General features: G+C 46.7%; 1 protein-coding gene across 1 annotated transcript in view; it reads left to right on the forward strand.

Annotated features, from left to right (window-relative positions):
• IGFN1 (immunoglobulin like and fibronectin type III domain containing 1) overlaps positions 1–20,576 on the forward strand; it is a 38,959-nt gene that overhangs the window by 5,739 nt on the left and 12,644 nt on the right. The window contains exons 3-15 of the mRNA XM_086765973.1: positions 4,212–4,280; positions 5,328–5,450; positions 8,075–8,214; positions 8,448–8,547; positions 9,407–9,454; positions 10,012–10,057; positions 10,833–11,007; positions 11,620–11,733; positions 12,757–12,928; positions 13,520–13,792; positions 14,193–17,009; positions 17,256–18,788; positions 18,852–19,718. Coding sequence (XP_086622099.1) covers positions 4,262–4,280; positions 5,328–5,450; positions 8,075–8,214; positions 8,448–8,547; positions 9,407–9,454; positions 10,012–10,057; positions 10,833–11,007; positions 11,620–11,733; positions 12,757–12,928; positions 13,520–13,792; positions 14,193–17,009; positions 17,256–18,788; positions 18,852–19,718 — 6,427 coding nt within the window. The 5' untranslated portion in view covers positions 4,212–4,261. The remainder of the gene's footprint in view (positions 1–4,211; positions 4,281–5,327; positions 5,451–8,074; positions 8,215–8,447; positions 8,548–9,406; positions 9,455–10,011; positions 10,058–10,832; positions 11,008–11,619; positions 11,734–12,756; positions 12,929–13,519; positions 13,793–14,192; positions 17,010–17,255; positions 18,789–18,851; positions 19,719–20,576) is intronic.

Consider the following 20,576-nt stretch of genomic DNA (forward strand, 5'->3'; position numbering starts at 1 on the left):
AGTAAAACTGTTGTCTTTGCTCTGTGATACTTGCTTTAAATGTATTGACTGTGTGAAAATGCGTCTCTGTGTTATGAGAGAATTCAGGGGTACGCCGAAAGGAACAGACTGACCTGTTCTTGTGTTGTTTTCCCCTACTTGCTTCACCAAAGTGATGTGAGTTCACTGTCCTGTTCACCGCTGTTAGGACTTAATTGCTCTCATTTACTCAGAAAATACAGATGGTGTGTGTCTCCTTTTGGCATTTTGTATCAATGCCACTTTCATAAATAAATAGCTATGGAGCCTCTGGTGTATGCGTACGTAAATTGTGGACAGCATGAGCAATCGCTTGTGTTATACTCATAATCCCTGAGGCAGAAGAGAAGATCAAGTCAAGTATAGATTTACCAGAGGGATAAGTCACACAAAACCTGATCCTTGGGCATTCCTCCCCACTCTACACAAGACCTCCATTCATCACCGGAGTGCTTGTGACGTTCCCCCTCTGTGACCTGCTCGGAAGTTTTCATGAAGTTGCACTTCTGCAGTTGCTGACCTTCAGTTCTGCGGTTCTAACGAAAGTCTTTGAGATTTTCCTTTGAAAATCTTCTGAAATGGGGAGACTGAAGCTCAAAATCTTACTTAAAAAATAAACAAAGAAAGCCTACCCAAAGCTAAAAGAAATTTGAAGTGAGAGATCCTTCTTCTCAGTGCGTATCCGGGTCTCTGGTGTAAAGCACAGTTAGAATTTGACACTGAGCACACAACAATTTGAGTATTTTGTTTAGAACGTTCGCTATGTCAAGACTGTTCTGATTTTTAGGAATTACAAAGAGAAATAGAACATATTATAATGATGATTCAGGCCTTCTACTGTGATCTGTGCGAATGGCTTTCAACTCCAGATTCACCATGCATGTGCTGATGGGCCCGTGCCTCTGGGCCCATCACCCCAGTGTCAACCACTCACTGCCTGTCACCTCTCCACAAGTTTGGCTGGTTTTGCTCTCCAGTCTCCGCCAGCAATCATGTCACATCTTGTCTGTGTGTCTCACTGTCTGAAGCTCAGAAATAACTACTTGTGACACCGCTATACCTCCAAATCCTGTGACTCCCAAACGTTTTGCTTATTCACTCGGCTGATTTACGGCCCTGTCACTAGTGTCCAGGCAGGACGCAGAAGGGAATGGGCTCTCACTCTGTGTCACCCAGCCAGACTGATGGGTAGAGAAGATGAAGGGCAGGTCTCCTATCTCATCAGGCTATCTGGTTTATTTTGGTAGATTAAAAATACTGTCAGTAGTGGAGGGCTTGCTCCTGCTCTGCATCAAAGCCATGGAGGCTTTGCCTCTGTCTCCAAAGATGCCTCTGCAGCTGAAAAGCAGACAGACCTCTGCCTGGGATGGGAAATAGCTGAGTCTTGGTTACCTGACCAAGACCGATGCATGGCAATGGTGTGTTTCTCAGAGGAGTGAGCGTGTGGAGCTGTTTCCAGCGTTGTGCTGGGGCTGTTGGTCAAGAGCACGTCGCCTCGGGAGGGGTAGATTGCCCTTTGGAAGCATTTGTCTGCCTCCATTGAATAAATAGCAACTTCAGTGATCATCTTAGTGTGGACACCTCTAAGTATCTGTGGGTGAAGATATGAATTACACTATGACAATTTTTGGAAGGCTTTTGCAGTCTTCACTTTCTTTTACAAATTCTGTGATTTCCTTTTCTAAAATTGAGCTGAAGTCAAAGCAAAAACATGGTTATTCATGTAACAAGGGAGGAGAAATTTTAAAAGTAAGCAGGGCAGGATTTGAATGACTCTGTGCCAGCTAATATGTTATTTTCTGGTCTTCACTTAACACAGGAGACACTAGAAAATGTGATGCGGCTGGATTAATTACGCTGAAGGAACGTTCTCTTGCATATCTCAGCACTGTTATTTTAACTCTGCAATCAATGCGTGGCATTAACGTGCTTCTGTCTCATTCCCCAGAAGGCAAGAATTCACAGGAGTTTAAGGACTCACAACAGCTTATCTTTAATCCAAGTGAATTTCTGAAATATGTAAGGCCCTGTAAAATCAGCAGTTTACACATAGCGCGGATAGTGCACTGAGAGGATGCACACATGGTGTGCATTTGGGTTTTTTTAAACTAGATTTGAAGATAGCTATCTCTCAATGGGTTATAATTTTGTTGACATATATCCATACTTACACCAAACTGAGAACAACTCTGACATGATAGATTGGGTAACATAAGAAAATAATGTTTCCTGATGGCTTTGGACCTGAGAATTTGGACCACGTTCATGTTTCGGCATAGGTGCTTGTCAATATTGCCTAGGGTGGAGGGGAGAAATCCAGAGCAGCGAAGAATAAATGTGAGCGTGACATAAAAAGAACTTGAGCGAATACTGTTGCAAGCTAATGTCAAGTAATCATGTTTGTTGGACGTTGTAAGCGTCAGACACTTCTGCTCCAGGAGTGGTGACATATTTAGGAAGATGCAAGACTGCAAAAGGCAATAGGGGATTATAGTGTTTGCTATTAATACAGTTCAGGACTTTGGAGGACAAATTAAGTCCATCAGAAGAGGATCATCAAGAGTCTCTGAAAATCTCTGCTATTTGCTGGGAAAAAATTTGCTATTTCCAGGGTGCCCTGGAATCGTCTTATTTTCATTTCAATTCTGTGTCTTTTCACTTGCACAAGCCGTTCGTTCCTTTAATTTGTGATTGTTAAAACGTCTACAAATGGTGTACAGGAGTAAGTAGATGATATGCCAAAATACCAACACCCAAAAGCGGGAACGCTGAAAGGTAAAACTCTGATTTTGGTGGGTAGCCACAGAAGTGACCCACAGCAGAGCGGGGAGGTGATGGAAGGAGAGGACGTGGCTGGAGTTCACACAGTCCCACGTATCATTTCCCATTTCTGTTTCACATGCGTTTCCACTGAAGTCAGTGAGGCTCTCAGAATGGTTTCCCAAGTAATCAGTAGTGATCCGGTAGGTTTTTGAGATTTGTATAGTGTGCAAAGCCCTCAAATAAGATTTGTGTTAAGGACAACAGTGGAGGCAGTGATTTGTTGTGGAGAGATGTCCGCGTTCCTATTTGCAACCACTGATTAATGGAAAACCAAAGTTTATCCTTTTGGTTCAGAATTTGACCCAGTACTCTGAGTTACGCTTTCTTTGGCCTATCTATAACACATTACAGCACAAATTATTTTTTTTTTTTAGCTCTGTTGTCTTTTACCCGTAGCTGAAACCAAGTATCGCACAGATAATGCAACTCTGAGCTAAATGTATAACAAGGAAATGTTGGGGTCCTACCCCGTGTTTTCATCGATGGGATGAATGTCTCATATAGGGAACAATCACAGGGGTGCTGAGAAAGCCCATCTGCCTTTTAAAACTGTTAAAAGTCGCATGTTCTTGTGTGGCTCTGTGTTGACTGAAGGAGCGCAGAGGGTAAATAGAGACACAGCATTAATCCCACATGGGAATCCAATCTAATTGCTCTTTCAGAGCTTCAGTAACTCTATAGTTTCGGACCATCTCTCATGTGACAAGGAATCTGCCTTCACAGTTTGCTTGCAAAATAATGATGTGTTACATTACATGTTGTCCAATTTATAAATACAGGCAAAGAGACACCTTTGGCAGAAGGTCACAGGAGTGATCTACAACAATAACTAGTTAATGCCAAGTTCACACTCCGCCATTTCCTTCTAAAGTCAGTCATAGCTGAGCTGCTCTCAGGTCTGTTGCTAATTTAGACAAGCTAATTTAGATCAGGATGTGCTTCTGCTTCATGCCCCAGTTTAGACATCCATCTCTGTGGCTTTCTTCTCAGCAACTGCTCTTGCCATCCATCAGAAGTCACCACGTGAGTGCCATGTGGTGTAATATTTGCCTGAAACACGAGAGGAGGTCTTTGGAGGAAAGCCAGATGACATGGAAATGGAAGAGGTGACAGAGGGATGCTGTTAGATGCGTACATTTTCCATTTAGCCTGGCTAGACATTTTCATACCTGATTTGTGATGGTTCAAAACTGTGTCATGATGTGTTCTGGAAAGGCATGTCATGATGTGTTGGTTGGCAGGACTTTCTCACTTTGGCTGCTAGGATATGGCAAGTGAGGAAAGGCAAACTGCATCACAAAAGTGAGCGGTGTTAAGGTCTGTCATTTCCCTTGGGAACTGTAAATAATGAAACTTTGTCTTTTTCACAGGAGAACCTATAGTCTGTTTGTGCTGACCAGAGGCAGCTAAGCAAAGCATCATGACAAGCCAGCAGGCAGGTGAGAGAAACCACCTCTCTGCTAGGAAAACTATTGGGGGTACCACTGAGAATAAGCCCAGCTTACTGAGAAAGCCTAGCTGGCCCACCAGGTTCTACTGACCTTTGCAATAGTGTCTTTCTCCTGAGAGATTTTGAAGTTTTATTTGGAACAATAACTGATGTAAAGCATTCCTTATCCAAATCGTTGCTAGACCTGGAAACTGATGTGGCCCTGGATTGCAATCTTGATTGCAGGTTTTCCCACTTGGGCCCTAGCTTTGCGAGAAGTCAGCACAAAATCACAGACCTTAATGCTCCAGCCTTTGGACACGCTTACATCCTGCAGCACTAGAATCACGGAATCATAGAACGGTGTGGGTGGGAAGGGAGCGTTAAAGCCCATCCAGTCCAACCCCCCTGCAAGGAGCAGGGACATCTCCAACCAGATCAGGTCGCTCAGAGCCCCGTCCAACCTGGCCTGGAATGTTTCCAGGAATGGGGCATCCACTGCCTCTCTGGGCAACCTGGGCCAGTGCTCCACCACCCTCAGTGTGAAAAATTTCTCCCTTATATCTAATCTAAATCTCTCTCCCTCTATTTTGAAACCATGACCCCTTGTCCTGTCACAGCAGGCCCTGCTGAAGAGTCTCTCCCCACCTTTCCTGCAGCCCGCTTTGGGCACTGGGAGCCGCTCTCAGGTCTCCCCGGAGCCTCCTCTTCTCCAGGCTGAACAGCCCCAGCTCTCTCAGCCTGGCCTCACAGCAGAGCTGCTCCAGCCCTCTGATTGTCTTCGTGGCCTCCTCTGGACCCTCTCCAACAGCTCCATGTCCTTCTGATGTTGGGGGCTCCAGAGCTGGACGCAGCGCTGCAGGTGGGGTCTCACCAGAGCAGAGTAGAGGGGGAGAATCCCCTCCCTTGACCTGCTGGCCACGGAAGGGTCCTTTGTACGCCAGGAGGAGCTGAACGGGAACAGTTACTGTTCTACAGGGAGATGATGCTCACTGAGAGATTGTTTCTGAAGGACAAACGTTATCTTAATTGCATGTATTTTTCCTTGCCTTTCTAGTAAAATCCTTCAAGAAATCTTCTGTCCCAGGAGTTGTTATCACCCAGTTTGTGGATGATATTCCAAAAGGATGCAGTACGCCTGACTTTGAGCGGAAACCTGTCTCTCTGACATTGCAGGAAGGTGAGATTCTTGAAAAACAGTCAAAGCCACAAACCTGGGAGCTTGACCTCACGTGTCACCTACATGAAACAATGATGGTAATTAAATCAAATAGTTTCTAAAGAGATTTGACTAGACCAGACAAAGTGTTGTGTGGCTAAAGTCTTTGTTGTACTGATGAAAATTCCATCAGTACTGATAGAGGTCTCCTGAGTTTTCACTGGTGTATGCCGGATCAAAGTCTGGCCCCTGATGTATACAACAATCCTGTGAATTCTGCAGGAAGCTCTCAAAGTAAATATTTTGCAGCAAAAGATTAAGCACATTGAAAAAGTTTTTTTCCTTCTAAACCTGTACTATGAGTGTTCAGCACTAAGTGGACTGCTTTTTAAAGTAAGATACACTGGCTGCAGATACTATTTAGGCTGTACTTCTCCTTCAAGAAACAGTATGGATCTTGCGTAGAACACAGAAGGCAGCTAATGAGCTGAGAGGTAAAATCAGTGGGAAGCCTTCCAGTGATCTCTCTGCACTTGCAGAAAGTCGTGGGGGTTTTTTTTGTTTGTTTTTTTTTTTTTTTTCTTTAAGTAGGATAGCCTGAGGAGATCGTGTAGCTCTTCTTTCCTTGTAAGACTGAACCGTTTCTAGCACCCTGGATTTCAGTGTTGCCACACCCATCTGTTGATTTTCACCGGCCATTGAGATTCTGTGAAGGAGCACAGTGGCCTCTAGTGGTACATCCTCCTCCTCCTCCTCCTCCACTGCCTCCACCTGCAAGTTTCAGACATGAACCAAGGCGGTGTGGGCAGTCACCCTGCCTAAATTTTCCAAGTTATTTCATTTACAGTACGTTCCTCGTAGTTCAAATACAAAATGTTAGGGCATTCAGGTGGAAACTGAAGTCAGTGTCTGCGCACATGCACGATGAGTGTCTTTAATTACCCTCATCTCCCGTTGTGTTCAGCACGTGGGTTAGCTGACACGCCTAGCTATGGAGTTGTGTCCTGTGACACACGGCAAGCATGGGGAATTGCAGCCAGAACGGCTGAAATTTGACAAAGGTATAATCCATTGGAAGCAGACTTTAATAATAGTGCTGCAACTGCAGGAAAAGTTGGAAGATGCCTTTTGATAAGAATCTGTTGGCAGGAGCTTGCTGCGTTAAGTAATTTTTTTAATGGTGACTGCAGAAGGGCGTGGAAAATATTACAAGACTTTCTGGGAAGATTTTTTAATAGTGTTGGTCACTTGAAGACCAAAACTATTGCAAAAGAAAGATAGTAATCATTTCTGTCCTGAGTTACGTCCATGGATAACTCATCTCCATTTCTGTTCCCCTGTGACACTCCCACTTACCTACACGTGAGTCACTTCTCTGGTTTGTTTTTTTCACAGTGTTTCCTTTATCTTTGAAGCCTTTTGGAGGAAAAATAAATGGTTTGTGCTAGGCAGTGGTAAAGCTGTTGGAGATTTCCATGGTCAGCTGCAGTATACTCAGGTTCTTAGGGGAGCAGAGTTGAAGGAGAGAGCTCACAGATAAACCCCATCCTCTTCTCCCTTCCTTGCCTGTTGGAACAGCAGAACCCCGTGTGTTTGGAGTGCAAGGTGATGTCAGGCCAGCAGACAAGGAAGGTGTTGCAGAAAGATGACATGCAGGGAGTACGTGGGGAAACACCCTGCCCTGCATGGGTCCTCCCAGTTGTGATGCAGTGTGGTCTGTTAAGAACGTGTTTTCTCAGCTGTGCACAGGGGATATTTTCTTGTTTCCACCTCCTAATAAATCCAAATTTATCCAAATGAAAAAGAGACCGGGGGCTGCAACTATTTATGGATGAACTTTACGGGTATCTAGAGACAGGGGACTCCAGCACAGTGAGTCCTTTGACATTTAACATCCTGCTCAGCGCAGTCACAACAAAGGGAAGAGTCTGGAAGAACGGAGGAGTAATAGGAACTTGTAGGGGAATGTGTGTGATGAGAATGGATCTGGGCATTTCATGGGTGTGGTACAAGCAGTGCGCACAAGTTGCCAGAAGCAAGTCTAGGCCGAACTTGCTGTAGCACTGTTGGTTTCAGAGGTGATCAGAGGATGCTAGCAGTCATGTCTGGCAGGCTAACACACATTTCAAAGGGCTTTTGTGACTGAATACCGGCAAACCCTGGCATTTCTGACCTGGGGAAAGCCCAGCCCAGACCTGAGCTACTAACTGCTTGCTCTTCGGCCCTGCCCAGATATTGAGGGAGTTCAAAATCACAGCAAGATACCAAAAAATTGCTCCCGTGGGTACGTAATTTCTCTGTCTGCATGGCTGTGCAATAAAAACACAAGCAGAGACCTTAGGTGTCAGTGGTGAATTTTAAAGTTAGTTTTCAAGTAATCTCTTTGAAAGCCCGTGAGTTAGAGTGGAGGTTATGGCAGATGTCTTGCAGCAATTTGGGCATTCAGTGCAACTTAAACTGGTAATTTAGGCATCTTTTACAGAGAAAACAAAAATATATAATTATTTTTGAAGAATGTTTCTGCCTAAAACAATGGAGATGGCTTGCTCTTTGGATCACTCTATTGATAACAAAAGGGGCCTGGCATGAGAGTCCTCATTTTCAAGCCTGTCTTAAAGAACTAATTTCTTGCCTCTTTTTCAAAGGTAAAAATGCCATTTTCAGAGCTGTGGTCAAAGGTGTCCCAACCCCTGACGTGAAATGGATGCGTACACAAGGAAAAATGGATGATCCTGCCAAATATGAAATGTTCTTCAATAACGTGACAAATGAATTCATTCTGCAGGTAAACATCAAATACTTCAGGCAAGACTCGTGGAACAGAGAGAGCAATGGAAAGGAAAAACATGCAGTGGGCTGATCTGTCACCAGATCTGACATAACACAAAGATAAGCAAATAAAGCTTTTTAGAGTCATTCTGAGATGTCACTGAGTAGCTGTTTTATTAGAAACTGAAGGTGTGTGAACTGAACCACAGCACATCGCTGTGAGCTCTTACTATGTTCTTCTTTTTTAAGATAAACAAACTCACCACCAATGACAGTGATTTATATCGTTGCTTTGCTGTGAATGAATACGGGGAAGCCGCGTGCTCTGCTGGCCTCAGGATCATACAAGGTAGGACTGACAGGTTCTGTGCTCCAAAGATCCTGTTGTCCCAAGTAGCTGGCTTTGTTATCTGCTGGAGATGGATGCCCAGGGCATTGTCTAAGTATCCCTGGCATGGAGGTCCTTTTTCCCCTTCGCTGAGGACTGGAGGTCCTCTGTGACTCCCCTCACTTTGGTGGCTCCGTGACAGTATGAGCTTTAAGGCAAGGGAGAAGAAAGCGATATTGTGGTCACCGCACTGGACTGTAATCAGATGCTTTGGATTTAGTATTGAATTGGCTCAATCTTTTCTTTATGATGTTGGATGAATCAGTCTTTGGGAGGGATACATCCCACTTCAGATGTCTATGGTGTCCACCTGACCTAGTCCCCTGCTTCACCTTATAGTCAGTGGAGAGAAATGGGCACTTTGTGGGTAGAATATAACAGACCTGTTCTTGGAATCTACTTGAGCAGGAGGTGGACTATGTTGGAAGTGTCCATTTAATCTATTTGCCTGTAAAGTATGTTTAGAAGGCAACTATCTGCATTTGACCAGATAATCCTTGAACCTTGGCTCTCCATCTCTAAACCAAGATGTTAGTATTTCCTACCATTGCTCAAACCCAAAGCTTCATAGGGCAGAAATGGTCTCCTCCACTGTGTAGAGTACCCAGGAAGCACAAAGTCAATTGCAGTAGAAATATTGCATTTATAGATGGAGATCACTAGGACTCAATGTCGGATCGACAAGAAAATCCAAACTAGGATTTCCTCTTGCATTTGGTAACAGATAGAGATTTTAGAGTTCATTGGTTTGCTGGTGTTGTCTTTCTTAGCTTGTTCATCTTACAGCTTGTTTTTCCTGTTTTCTCTCATAAACTATCAGTTGGCTTTAAGAGGAAGGCGAAATATGTTCCTGTCCATCCTGCTGATGGTAAGTTAGAGAGATATATATCATATGTTTTTGGTTTGTTTTTTTTTAAGGGAATGTAGTTAAAATTCCTCTGTCTGCCACATAATTACTACCTCAAACTTGTAAAGAATAAAGTAAGAGAAGGGTTAATGAATGTCTAATATTCTGTTGTCTCTTTCTGCTTGCTGTTTACCTTTGGGTAAAGTGACAATCTCAGACATGGCTTTGAGCTGTTTTAATTAACGATTCTGGAATCATTAGTGCTAGAAAAGGATTTTGTGATGGCAAATACAGTTGGATCAAACATGTTAACATGGCTGGAAAATAGTGGATTTCTAGAGTGTCCTCTCTAGAAGGAGAGGAAAGCCCCTAGGACTCAAAGGACATGAGTATGGCAGAGAAAACTGGCTCTAAGTTTCATGACAGTTTTTTTTTGTAAAGTGTGAGAAGGCCACCAGAGGTAAACAGCACAGTGGAATGGCCTGTTGTCCGTGGCTATTTTGCATTATCTTCTTTTTGGGATGTATTTTACAGTGCTGGGTATCTGAAAGTTTGTCCTTTCCCCCTCCCTTTAATAGAGTTGAAGAAGAAGCTTCAGGACCTCAGGAAGCTACTGAGGAAGCGGTAAGCCTCCATAAGGAAGGCTGTTGTTACACTTCCTAAATATTTATTGATGATAGGGAACAGCTTTATAGATCCTGAAGACAACAATTCTTGTTTCCAAAGTTGTTGTGAGACTCCGTATGGAGAGATGTAGCAGAACAGTTTGCCACTGTCTGTGAGGCTGAGATACACGCAAGGTACCAATCTCGTTTTGAGGTGTGTGTTCCTTTGCACCACGAGATTTTGACTTAAAAGATCTGTTTCTCTGCTTTCCTGTTTTTAGCTCACAAGTAACTTCCTGGCTAAGGGACAAGTCTTCATGTAATGATCTTTCTGGCTAAGCAGGGACTGAGCCCTCAGGCCAACTGCACAGACTGCCAGGTGCACGCTGCAGAAATCCCTGCACTTCCCAGGTGGGAATCTCCAAAGATTGCCTAATGGGAGTGATCTCTGGCCTGTGCAAAATTCTGAACTGTGCTGAGAAATTACTTGGGAAAGTGCAAGGTGGCCTGGGCCAAGCTATGCCAGTGACTCTGGTAATTTAGCAGTGTGGACAGCTGCGTTGCTGTCTTGCTCTATATGGCCCAGGGCAAGGCTGTTCCCTGGCAGCATTTAATTTGTGGTATAGATGCAGAAAACCCATTCTAGAGGAGTCCCACTCTTTCTTGGCTACATCTACAGGGCCAAGTGAACTACAGAAATGATGGAGAGAGAAATGGAAGAGGATTTAGTATAGAAAACCAAGACATCTTGTTGTCTGTTAAAATGTCTAGTTTTTTTTTCCCCTGGTTCTAAGGGCCCCACCACCAAAACCAAAACCAGTGGACATGGAAACAGTCTGGCAACTGTTGCTGCATGCAGATAGAAGAGATTATGAGAAAATCTGTATGAAATATGGAATTGTTGACTTCCGTGGGATGCTGAGAAAGCTACAAGAGATAAGGAAGGACACCGAGAGTATACAAGGAGAGGTAAAATAAATGGAAACCACTGAAAGCACTGATTTTTAACAAACTGCAGAGTCCTGTAGTTCCTTGGTAGCTTCTGAAAACCAGCTAAGCCTTCCTAAATCACTTTGTAGAAGAAAATTTTATTGTATGATGGAGAATGATGTATGACAATCTTTTAAAGAAGTCCTACTTCCATACTCGTGCAGATGGAAATGCTATTGACTTTTTTGGAGTTTGCTTCATAAATTTTAGGAGATACTGACCATAGGACAATGCTTTTATTAAACCACATGGCTGAAATCTGTATTCAGTTGCCTCTGATGAGAATTTGGACCCCAAATTGAAAAGTTATATGCCCGAGAGTGAAAATTGGCCTTCACATACAGGGGCACGGAGAAACCTGGATGGGTGGTGTTTGCGTAGTGTGTGAATGACCAGGAAGGAGCGTGTGAAACGTGATTTGCCTACATGAGGGAACTGTGGAAACTTACATGTGCTTCTTCTACACACATAAAGTTAGAGGTAGCTGTTTTCTATGCAGATAAAAAATTGATTTCATATTAGTTCAACAACTTAAGAAGTTCTCTCATGACAGCCTGATCATTTACTAGGTTCTTGTATCTTTCTTTGCAGTTAATACACAGTATCAAAAACTTTCAACACATCAAAGTAAACAAGGACGGAAAAGCTACCTTCAGTCTGGAGATGGACCTGAAAAACAGAAACAGCAAAGTTTACCTGCTTAAGGTGAGGGGGCAAGAGGACTTGGCCAGCTCATAGCAGCTGCTGAAGTCTTCTGTGTAAAATACTTGGTCTTCTGGGCAGTGGCTGAGAGCAAATAAGCTTCTTAAAGTTGTCTGTCCATTGCTGAATCCTTGGTTGGTTGGGGAGAAGTGTTGGTGTGGGGGCCGGGTGGTCTTGGGTGGTGAACGTTACTTGGGATTTGTAGATCCAAGTACAGGGGAAACAGTTAGTGACATCCTTTTGATTTCAAGAGCTCTTCCAGTAAGAGGAAATTGTAACAATGTCTTTCAGGTTGCAGAAACTCTGCAATCTCACATAAGAAGATCAGACTGATTTTATTCACTTTCTTGAGTGTGATATTGCACTGTAATTCACTTCTGTGTAAGCAGATCTCAAGGAAGTGAAACATCCCATCTAGTTCTGCAGTAACTCTGCTGTGATCCCCAAGTGATCAGTGCTGCGGATGTTTTTCTGGAAGATCCGTTTCAGTCAAACTGTGGTTGGTGGCTTTAATACAGGGAGATAGGAACTCATTAAAGAGGAGGTCAGGCTGACTCTCTGAACTTCTGAATCAAATGCGTGGCATGAAGTCTGTGCAGCCACAACACGGAGAAGGTAACCCAAGTGTGTGATAGAGAAGTGGTGAACTCGCCTGCTTATCCATCTGTGAGGATGCTAAAATCTAAGCAAAGAGAGTACTTTGTCTTTGAAGTTACAGTAACTGTGTATTAGTTGAGCTTCAAAACCTTATGTGAGCTAGCAAAGTACTGTTCTTTTGCAAGTTTGAGAGTCTGATGCTCTGTTTTGTGCAGGACTTTCTGCACATAGTATTGCTTGTGTGTCACGTAAGCAGCGAGCCCTGTCCACTTACAGCTGTCCGCTGTACATAGCAATGGAATGTAGGCTTCTCTCTTGTTACTCATTTATATCAATAAGGTGATCGTAGCACACATTTGGCCTGAGTTGTTTGAAATGCCTTGTGCTAGTTGTGCATTGCCTTTAAGAATATATTCTTTCTTTTCCTAGGATGGTGAGAGGCTCAGATACGGAACGGGGGATGAGTACAGAAAGCACTGCCTGAGGCGAATTGGGAACAGGTATAATTTCATCGTCAACGATGTGCAGCCAGAAGATGCAGGCTTGTATCAAGTCCGAGTGGAGGACGTACCTGTTTTCTCAACTGAACTGGATGCTGAATGTAAGGAATTGAGTTATATGTGTGATGTGCAACTGCAACAAGAAATTATGTTTTGCTGGAAAATTTTATCTAGGAGCACGTGCAAAGCTCAGCAGTAAAACTTGATAACTACAGAAGATTGTTTTTGTGTTGCCCAATAAGGGCTCTGTGTGTGACACAGTGAGAAAGAGCAGGAGGGTGATTATGTGATATGGGTGTTGCATTTGCAGTCCAGAGGAGTAGGTTCAAGTACCAGTTTGGCTCTGACTTCTGTATGACAGTAACTTACCTCATGCTATGGTTTCCTTCTGGAAGCTCAGAGAATAGCTACCAACTCCATACAATTATCATGGTGCTGAAAGACATTAATGACTACAGTGATGTGCAGTATAAATGTCTCAGAAGATAATAAAGACAAAAATACACTTTTCTACTTTTCTGTTCTATAGAATCGGCCACAGGGGCACATCTCAGTTTTTCCTTTTTCTCCTTAAACTAATGCTCACAGGCATGGCAAGCTCCTGTCTGTCTGTCTTCAGCTGCAACAAGTTTTTTTTGGAAGACAGAAATAGCTCTGTTTCCTTTCTATAGCTTTTGATTTTTCCATTGCAGCCATCCCCGTGAGATTTGAGCAGCCTCTCAGCGATGTGCGTTGTCCTGAGGAAGAAGATGCTGTCTTTGAGTGTGTCCTACGCACGCCCTGCTACGATGCTGTGTGGCTGCACAAAACCCACCTCCTCGAGGCAAGTGAGAAGCACCAGATCTCCATAACACCTGACGGTCTGACCCACCAGCTGATTATCAAAAACGTTGTGCCCTCTGACAACGGCATGTACACACTTGACACTGGACTCTGCTCCTCAAATGCCTGGCTTATTGTGGAATGTAAGTGACACTGTTATTTCCATGGCGTTGGCTTGAGGTGTGTTAACAAAAGGTCTAAATTAGACCTATCATGCTGGAAATTTGCCTTGGTTTTCTCCTTTTTTTTGTTTGTTTATTTTTTAAATGAGCACATTTCCACTCCAAATAATTGTCTTATTAACTAAGAAATGTAAAATTATGTTTGAATGTGACACTGAAAAAAATCAGGATTTGAACTGAATTTCTATTTATTTAAATAATTATGTTTCAGTGTGCTAACGAAATTATAACAAATGCTAACACATTTTATTTGGTTGTGGATGTAGTACATGACCTATTGATTGCCTGTTCTTTTTTTCTTTTTCCTCTGTTTCCCTGTAAATTATATCTCCTCCAATCAAACAATGCATCTTCAATCCAGATGCCAAAGGAAAGAGAAGACAGGGAGAAGGAGGTCAAAGACAGAAATCCGAGTGGTTGAAAGAAACATCGCCAGATAAAGACAAGGCTAAGAAACTTCGAAGCGGAGAATATGCTGGTGATGAAGATTATCTTATGGACACTGACATGCAAAAAGATGGCTGGTACAGAAGTGGTCAAGGCGACAGTAAAGGCCACTCCACTGATGCTGATGGAAGCCATAGATTTTTGGGAAAAGATGTGCTACACAAAGCCCACAAAAATGGAAGAATGGGGTTTGGACAGTTTTCTGGAGCAGACCTAGATGGAGACTCAATGGCAAATGATGGTAGTAGCTCTGGATTGGAAGGCTTAGGTGGCAAAAGTGGATTAAGGCCTTTCCGCGGCAAGGATTCCATGACAGGCGGAGCAGATAGTGGTGATGGATTAGGAGGAGCAGGTGAAAGGTATTCTGTGGGTGGCAGAGATGGTGGTACGCTGGATGCTGTTAACATTGACATGGATGATGGAGAAGGTGTGGGCTCTCAGCATGACAAGGATGGCAAATTAGATTATACTAGTTACAGAGCTGGCTACGGTGGTGTTGGGAGATTAGGTGCTACTGATGGAAGTTCTGTGTTAGACGGACTCGATGCGGATTCAGTCAGAGCGGGAGATGGTAAGGGTGATTGGTTCAGTAGGACTAGTCCAGGAACTGGAGCTAGAAAGAATGCTGCAGGTACAGAGACTGCAGGAGGAGTGAGGTCCCCCTATGGCAAGGATGGTCTGCCAACTGTAGTTGGTATGAATGGAGCAAGTGTAAACAGAGAAGGACAAATAGGGACTCCCTATGGCAAGGATGGCCTGACACTTGATGCTAGAAGTCTTCTAGGTCAGACAGGAAGGTCTGGCTTGCTGTATGGCCCAGGTGGTCTTTCAGCTGGAGATGGGGCTATATCTGGTGCAAGTGGCGGTTCTATAGGGGAAATGGAGGCTTTATATGGTCCAGATGGTCGGACGGTTGGAGCAGGGGTTGGTGAAGCTGGTTTAGCTGGTGCAGGGGGAATTGGGTCTCCCTATGGAAAGGATGGTTTCCCAACTGGGGTTGGTCTTGGTGGTGCTGGTGTAGCTGGTGCCGGGGGATTTGGGGCTCCATATGGAAAGGATGCGCTCTCAGCTGGAGTAGGTGCTGGTGGAGCTGGTGCAGGAGGCATTGGGTCTCCCTATGGAAAGGATGGCCTTCCATCTGGGGCTGGTGCTGGTATAGCTGGTGCAGGGGGATTTGGGGCTCCTTATGGAAAGGATGGTCTTCCAGCTGGGGCTGGCATTGGTGGTGCAGGAGGAGTTGGGTCCCCCTATGGAAAGGATGGGCTCCCAGCTGGGGCTGGCGTTGGTGTAGCTGGTGCAGGGGGAGTTGGGTCTCCCCATGGAAAGGATGGTCTCCCAGCTGGGGCTGGTCTTGGTGGTGCTGGAATTGCTGTTGCAGAGGGATATGGGGTTCATTATGGAAAGGACGGTCTTCCAACTGGAGTAGGTGTTGCTGGTACAGGGGGACTTGGATCTCCTTATGGAAAGGACGGTCTTCCAGCTGGGGCTGGCGTTGGTGTAGCTGGTGCAGGGGGAGTTGGGTCTCCCTATGGAAAGGATGGTCTCCCAGCTGGGGCTGGTCTTGATGGTGCCAGTGCAGGGAGACTTGGATTTCCCTATGGAAAGGATGGTCTTCCAGCTGGGGCTGGTCTTGGTGGTGCTGGTGTAGCTGGTGCAGGGGGAGTTGGGTCTCCCTATGGAAAGGATGGTCTTCCAGCTGGGGCTGGTCTTGGTGGTGCTGGTGTAGCTGGTGCAGGGGGAGTTGGGTCTCCCTATGGAAAGGATGGTCTCCCAGCTGGGGCTGGTCTTGATGGTGCCAGTGCAGGGAGACTTGGATTTCCCTATGGAAAGGATGGTCTTCCAGCTGGGGCTGGTCTTGGTGGTGCTGGTGTAGCTGGTGCAGGGGGAGTTGGTTCTCCCTATGGAAAGGATGGTCTTCCAGCTGGGGCTGGTCTTGGTGGTGCTGGTGTAGCTGGTGCAGGGGGAGTTGGTTCTCCCTATGGAAAGGATGGTCTTCCAGCTGGGGCTGGTCTTGGTGGTGCTGGTGTAGCTGGTGCGGGGGGACTTGGTTCTCCCTATGGAAAGGACGGTCTTCCAGCTGGGGCTGGTCTTGGTGGTGCTGGTGTAGCTGGTGCAGGGGGAGTTGGGTCTCCATATGGAAAGGACGGTCTTCCAGCTGGGGCTGGTCTTGGTGGTGCTGGTGTAGCTGGTGCAGGGGGAGTTGGTTCTCCCTATGGAAAGGATGGTCTTCCAGCTGGGGCTGGTCTTGGTGGTGCTGGTGTAGCTGGTGCAGGGGGAGTTGGGTCTCCATATGGAAAGGACGGTCTTCCAGCTGGGGCTGGTCTTGGTGGTGCTGGTGTAGCTGGTGCAGGGGGAGTTGGTTCTCCCTATGGAAAGGATGGTCTTCCAGCTGGGGCTGGTCTTGGTGGTGCTGGTGTAGCTGGTGCAGGGGGAGTTGGGTCTCCCTATGGTGCTGGTGTAGCTGGTGCAGGGGGAGTTGGTTCTCCGTATGGAAAGGACGGTCTTCCAGCTGGGGCTGGTCTTGGTGGTGCTGGTGTAGCTGGTGCAGGGGGAGTTGGGTCTCCCTATGGTGCTGGTGTAGCTGGTGCGGGGGGACTTGGTTCTCCCTATGGAAAGGACGGTCTTCCAGCTGGGGCTGGTCTTGGTGGTGCTGGTGTAGCTGGTGCAGGGAGAGTTGGGTCTCCATATGGAAAGGACGGTCTTCCAGCTGGGGCTGGTCTTGGTGGTGCTGGTGTAGCTGGTGCAGGGGGAGTTGGGTCTCCCTATGGTGCTGGTGTAGCTGGTGCAGGGGGAGTTGGGTCTCCATATGGAAAGGACGGTCTTCCAGCTGGGGCTGGTCTTGGTGGTGCTGGTGTAGCTGGTGCAGGGGGAGTTTGGTCTCCATATGGAAAGGACGGTCTTCCAGCTGGGGCTGGTCTTGGTGGTGCTGGTGTAGCTGGTGCAGGGGGACTTGGGTCTCCCTATGGTGCTGGTGTAGCTGGTGCAGGGGGACTTGGTTCTCCGTATGGAAAGGATGGTCTTCCAGCTGGGGCTGGTCTTGGTGGTGCTGGTGTAGCTGGTGCAGGGGGAGTTGGGTCTCCATATGGAAAGGATGGTCTTCCAGCTGGGGCTGGTCTTGGTGGTGCTGGTGTAGCTGGTGCAGGGGTAGTTGGGTCTCCATATGGAAAGGACGGTCTTCCAGCTGGGGCTGGTCTTGGTGGTGCTGGTGTAGCTGGTGCAGGGGGAGTTGGGTCTCCATATGGAAAGGACGGTCTTCCAGCTGGGGCTGGTCTTGGTGGTGCTGGTGTAGCTGGTGCAGGGGGAGTTGGTTCTCCCTATGGAAAGGATGGTCTTCCAGCTGGGGCTGGTCTTGGTGGTGCTGGTGTAGCTGGTGCGGGGGGAGTTGGCTCTCCCTATGGAAAGGACGGTCTTCCAGCTGGGGCTGGTCTTGGTGGTGCTGGTGTAGCTGGTGCAGGGGGAGTTGGTTCTCCCTATGGAAAGGATGGTCTTCCAGCTGGGGCTGGTCTTGGTGGTGCTGGTGTAGCTGGTGCGGGGGGAGTTGGCTCTCCCTATGGAAAGGACGGTCTTCCAGCTGGGGCTGGTCTTGGTGGTGCTGGTGTAGCTGGTGCAGGGGGAGTTGGGTCTCCATATGGAAAGGACGGTCTTCCAGCTGGGGCTGGTCTTGGTGGTGCTGGTGTAGCTGGTGCAGGGGGAGTTGGGTCTCCATACGGAAAGGATGGTCTTCCAGCTGGGGCTGGCGTTGGTGTAGCTGGTGCAGGGGGAGTTGGGTCTCCGTATGGAAAGGATGGTCTTCCAGCTGGGGCTGGTCTTGGTGGTGCTGGTGTAGCTGGTGCAGGGGGAGTTGGTTCTCCCTATGGAAAGGATGGTCTTCCAGCTGGGGCTGGTCTTGGTGGCGCTGGTATAGGGGGAGTTGGGTCTCCGTATGGCAAGGATGGTCTCCCAGCTGGGGCTGCTGCTGGTGCAGGGGGAGTTGGTTCTCCCTATGGAAAGGATGGTCTTCCAGCTGGGACTGGTGCTCATGTAGCTGGTGCAGGGGGATTTGGGTCTCCCTACGGAAAGGACGGTCTTCCAGATGGAGCTGGTCTTGGTGGTGCTGGTGTAGCTGGTGCAGGGGGAGTTGGGTCTCCCTATGGAAAAGATGGTCTTCCAGCTGGGGTTGGTCTTGGTGGTACTGGTGTAGCTGGTTCAGGAGGAGTTGGATCTCCCTATGGAAAGGATGGTCTCCCAGCTGGGGCAGGTGTAGCTGGTGCAGGGGGTATCAGGTCTCCCTATGGAAAGGATGGTCTTCCAGCTGGGACTGATGTAGCTGGTGCAGGAGGAGTAGGGTCTCCGTATGGAAAGGATGGTCTTCTAGCTGGAGTGGGTGTGGGTGGTGCTGGTATAGCTGCTGCAGGGGACATTGGATCTCCATATGGAAAGGACGGTCTTCCAGTTGGAGGTGGTGTTGGTGGTGCTGGTACAGGGGGAGTTGGTTCTCCCTATGGAAAGGATGGTCTCCCAGCTGGTTCTGGTGTAGCTGGTGCAGGGGGAGTTGGCTCTCCCTATGGAAAGGATGGTTTTCTGTCTGGAGCAGGCTTTGGTGGTGCTGGTGTAGCTGGTGCAGGGGGACTTGGGTCTCCCTATGGAAAGGATGGGTTCCCAGCTGGGGCTGGTGCTCGTGGAGCTGGTCCAAGGGGTCTCGGTTCTCTGTATGGAAAGGATGGGCTGCCAACTGAGGCTGTGGCCGGAGCTGCTCATTTTCCTTTTGGAGGTGCAGAAATAACAGGATCTCACCTTGGCCGGGATGCTGTGCTGAGCAGAGGCCAAGGATATACACGTGGAGCAGGAGGAGATGGCTTTTCCACAGAAGGCCGTGGCGTTGGCAGCTCTGCGATCAGGAGTGCTGGGTCTTCCTATGACAGGGACAGTGGGTCCGCTGGAGCCAGGGCTGGTGTGGGCGGTGTTGGCAGGGTGGGAGCTGATGAAAGGGAGTTACCTTCACTCCGTGGTAAGGAAGGGGTGGTAGGTGCTGCTGGACGAGATGCTGGATATGGACTGGATTCCCACCTTGGCAAATCTTCCATGGGAGGTGACACTGGAAAGGGCACTGCCCGTAACTTCAGAGGATCAGGGAACAAAGGTTCATCTCGTGACAGAGATTCGCTTTCGGGTCAAGGAGATGCCGGGGCTGAGGACAGAGATTTAGAACAGTTGGGCTCCCTGCATGCCAAAAATGCCACCTTTGGAGGGGCAGGGAGCAACAGAGCTGCTGGTGGGAGCAGCACAGGTGGTTTTGGTCAGGGTTCATTGGATTATGGCAAGCTGTCAGATCTGTATGGTGGGCCTCCTTCAACAAACCAGAGAAATCAGGAACCCAGCCTTGATATTAAAGCGAGTGATTTATTGAAGAACACGGAAAGTCTGGGAACAAGAAGACGTTTTTGCCTAGATGATCTGAAAGGTATGTGTTTAATTGATGACTTCTGTATTGCTGCTGTGTTTTGATACTCGTGTTCCCAATCCTGGAGAGAAATTGAATCTTATGGTTTAGACAAACGTAGCTATGTGTAGAAATTTGGTTATACCGCGATCTGTTCCTAATTATACAACTGATCTGCTGTTTGACCTTACACGATTTGCTCAGATCAAACTGCCTTAAAAGTCTAAGTGATCTTTGCTTAAATTACCTGAAACAGATATCATCTGTTCATTCAAATAAATTCTTCAGATCCACGTGGAACAGACTTCAATTCACAAACATATTACTTGCCATGTAGTTTCAAGGAGTACGGCCATGCTTCTCTGATATTGTTCCAACTTAAAACTTACTAATTCACTTTGTTCTAACAGCTAGTGCAAGGATCTGTGTTTTTCCAAGTTCCAGGAACAAATCTGTGCCTGCTTGTGTGGGATCAATATGTAATAATGTAAAGAGCTCTTTTCTCTTGTGACATCAGAAATAAGAAGGTGTTGCATCGAGTGAAAAGAGAGCGATGTGTGCGCAGGCATTTGGCTGAGACCAGTGGCTACGCTAGCAGGATAATAATGTGAAAGTTGTAGAAATATGAGAGACTTCATATGTAAAACTGAAGGGGAATATTCGCCTGGAATTGCTGACAAGTTAGAAATTCTCAAGGGAAACAAAACATAAATATACATAAGGAAGTAAAATCAACAAAATTGGAGTTAATGGGGAAGGAGGTGGGGTGTTTATCAGAGATGGGATGAGGATGCTAATGGAGAAGGACTTGGGAAGGGAAAGGGGAGTGCACAGGGTGGAGAACAGTGTGACCTGGGGCTGTTGAGGGGGAACTGGTTG

The sequence above is a fragment of the Chlamydotis macqueenii genome, chromosome 23 (assembly GCF_036417535.1).
Source record: "Chlamydotis macqueenii isolate bChlMac1 chromosome 23, bChlMac1.mat, whole genome shotgun sequence".
Lineage (NCBI taxonomy): Eukaryota > Metazoa > Chordata > Aves > Otidiformes > Otididae > Chlamydotis > Chlamydotis macqueenii.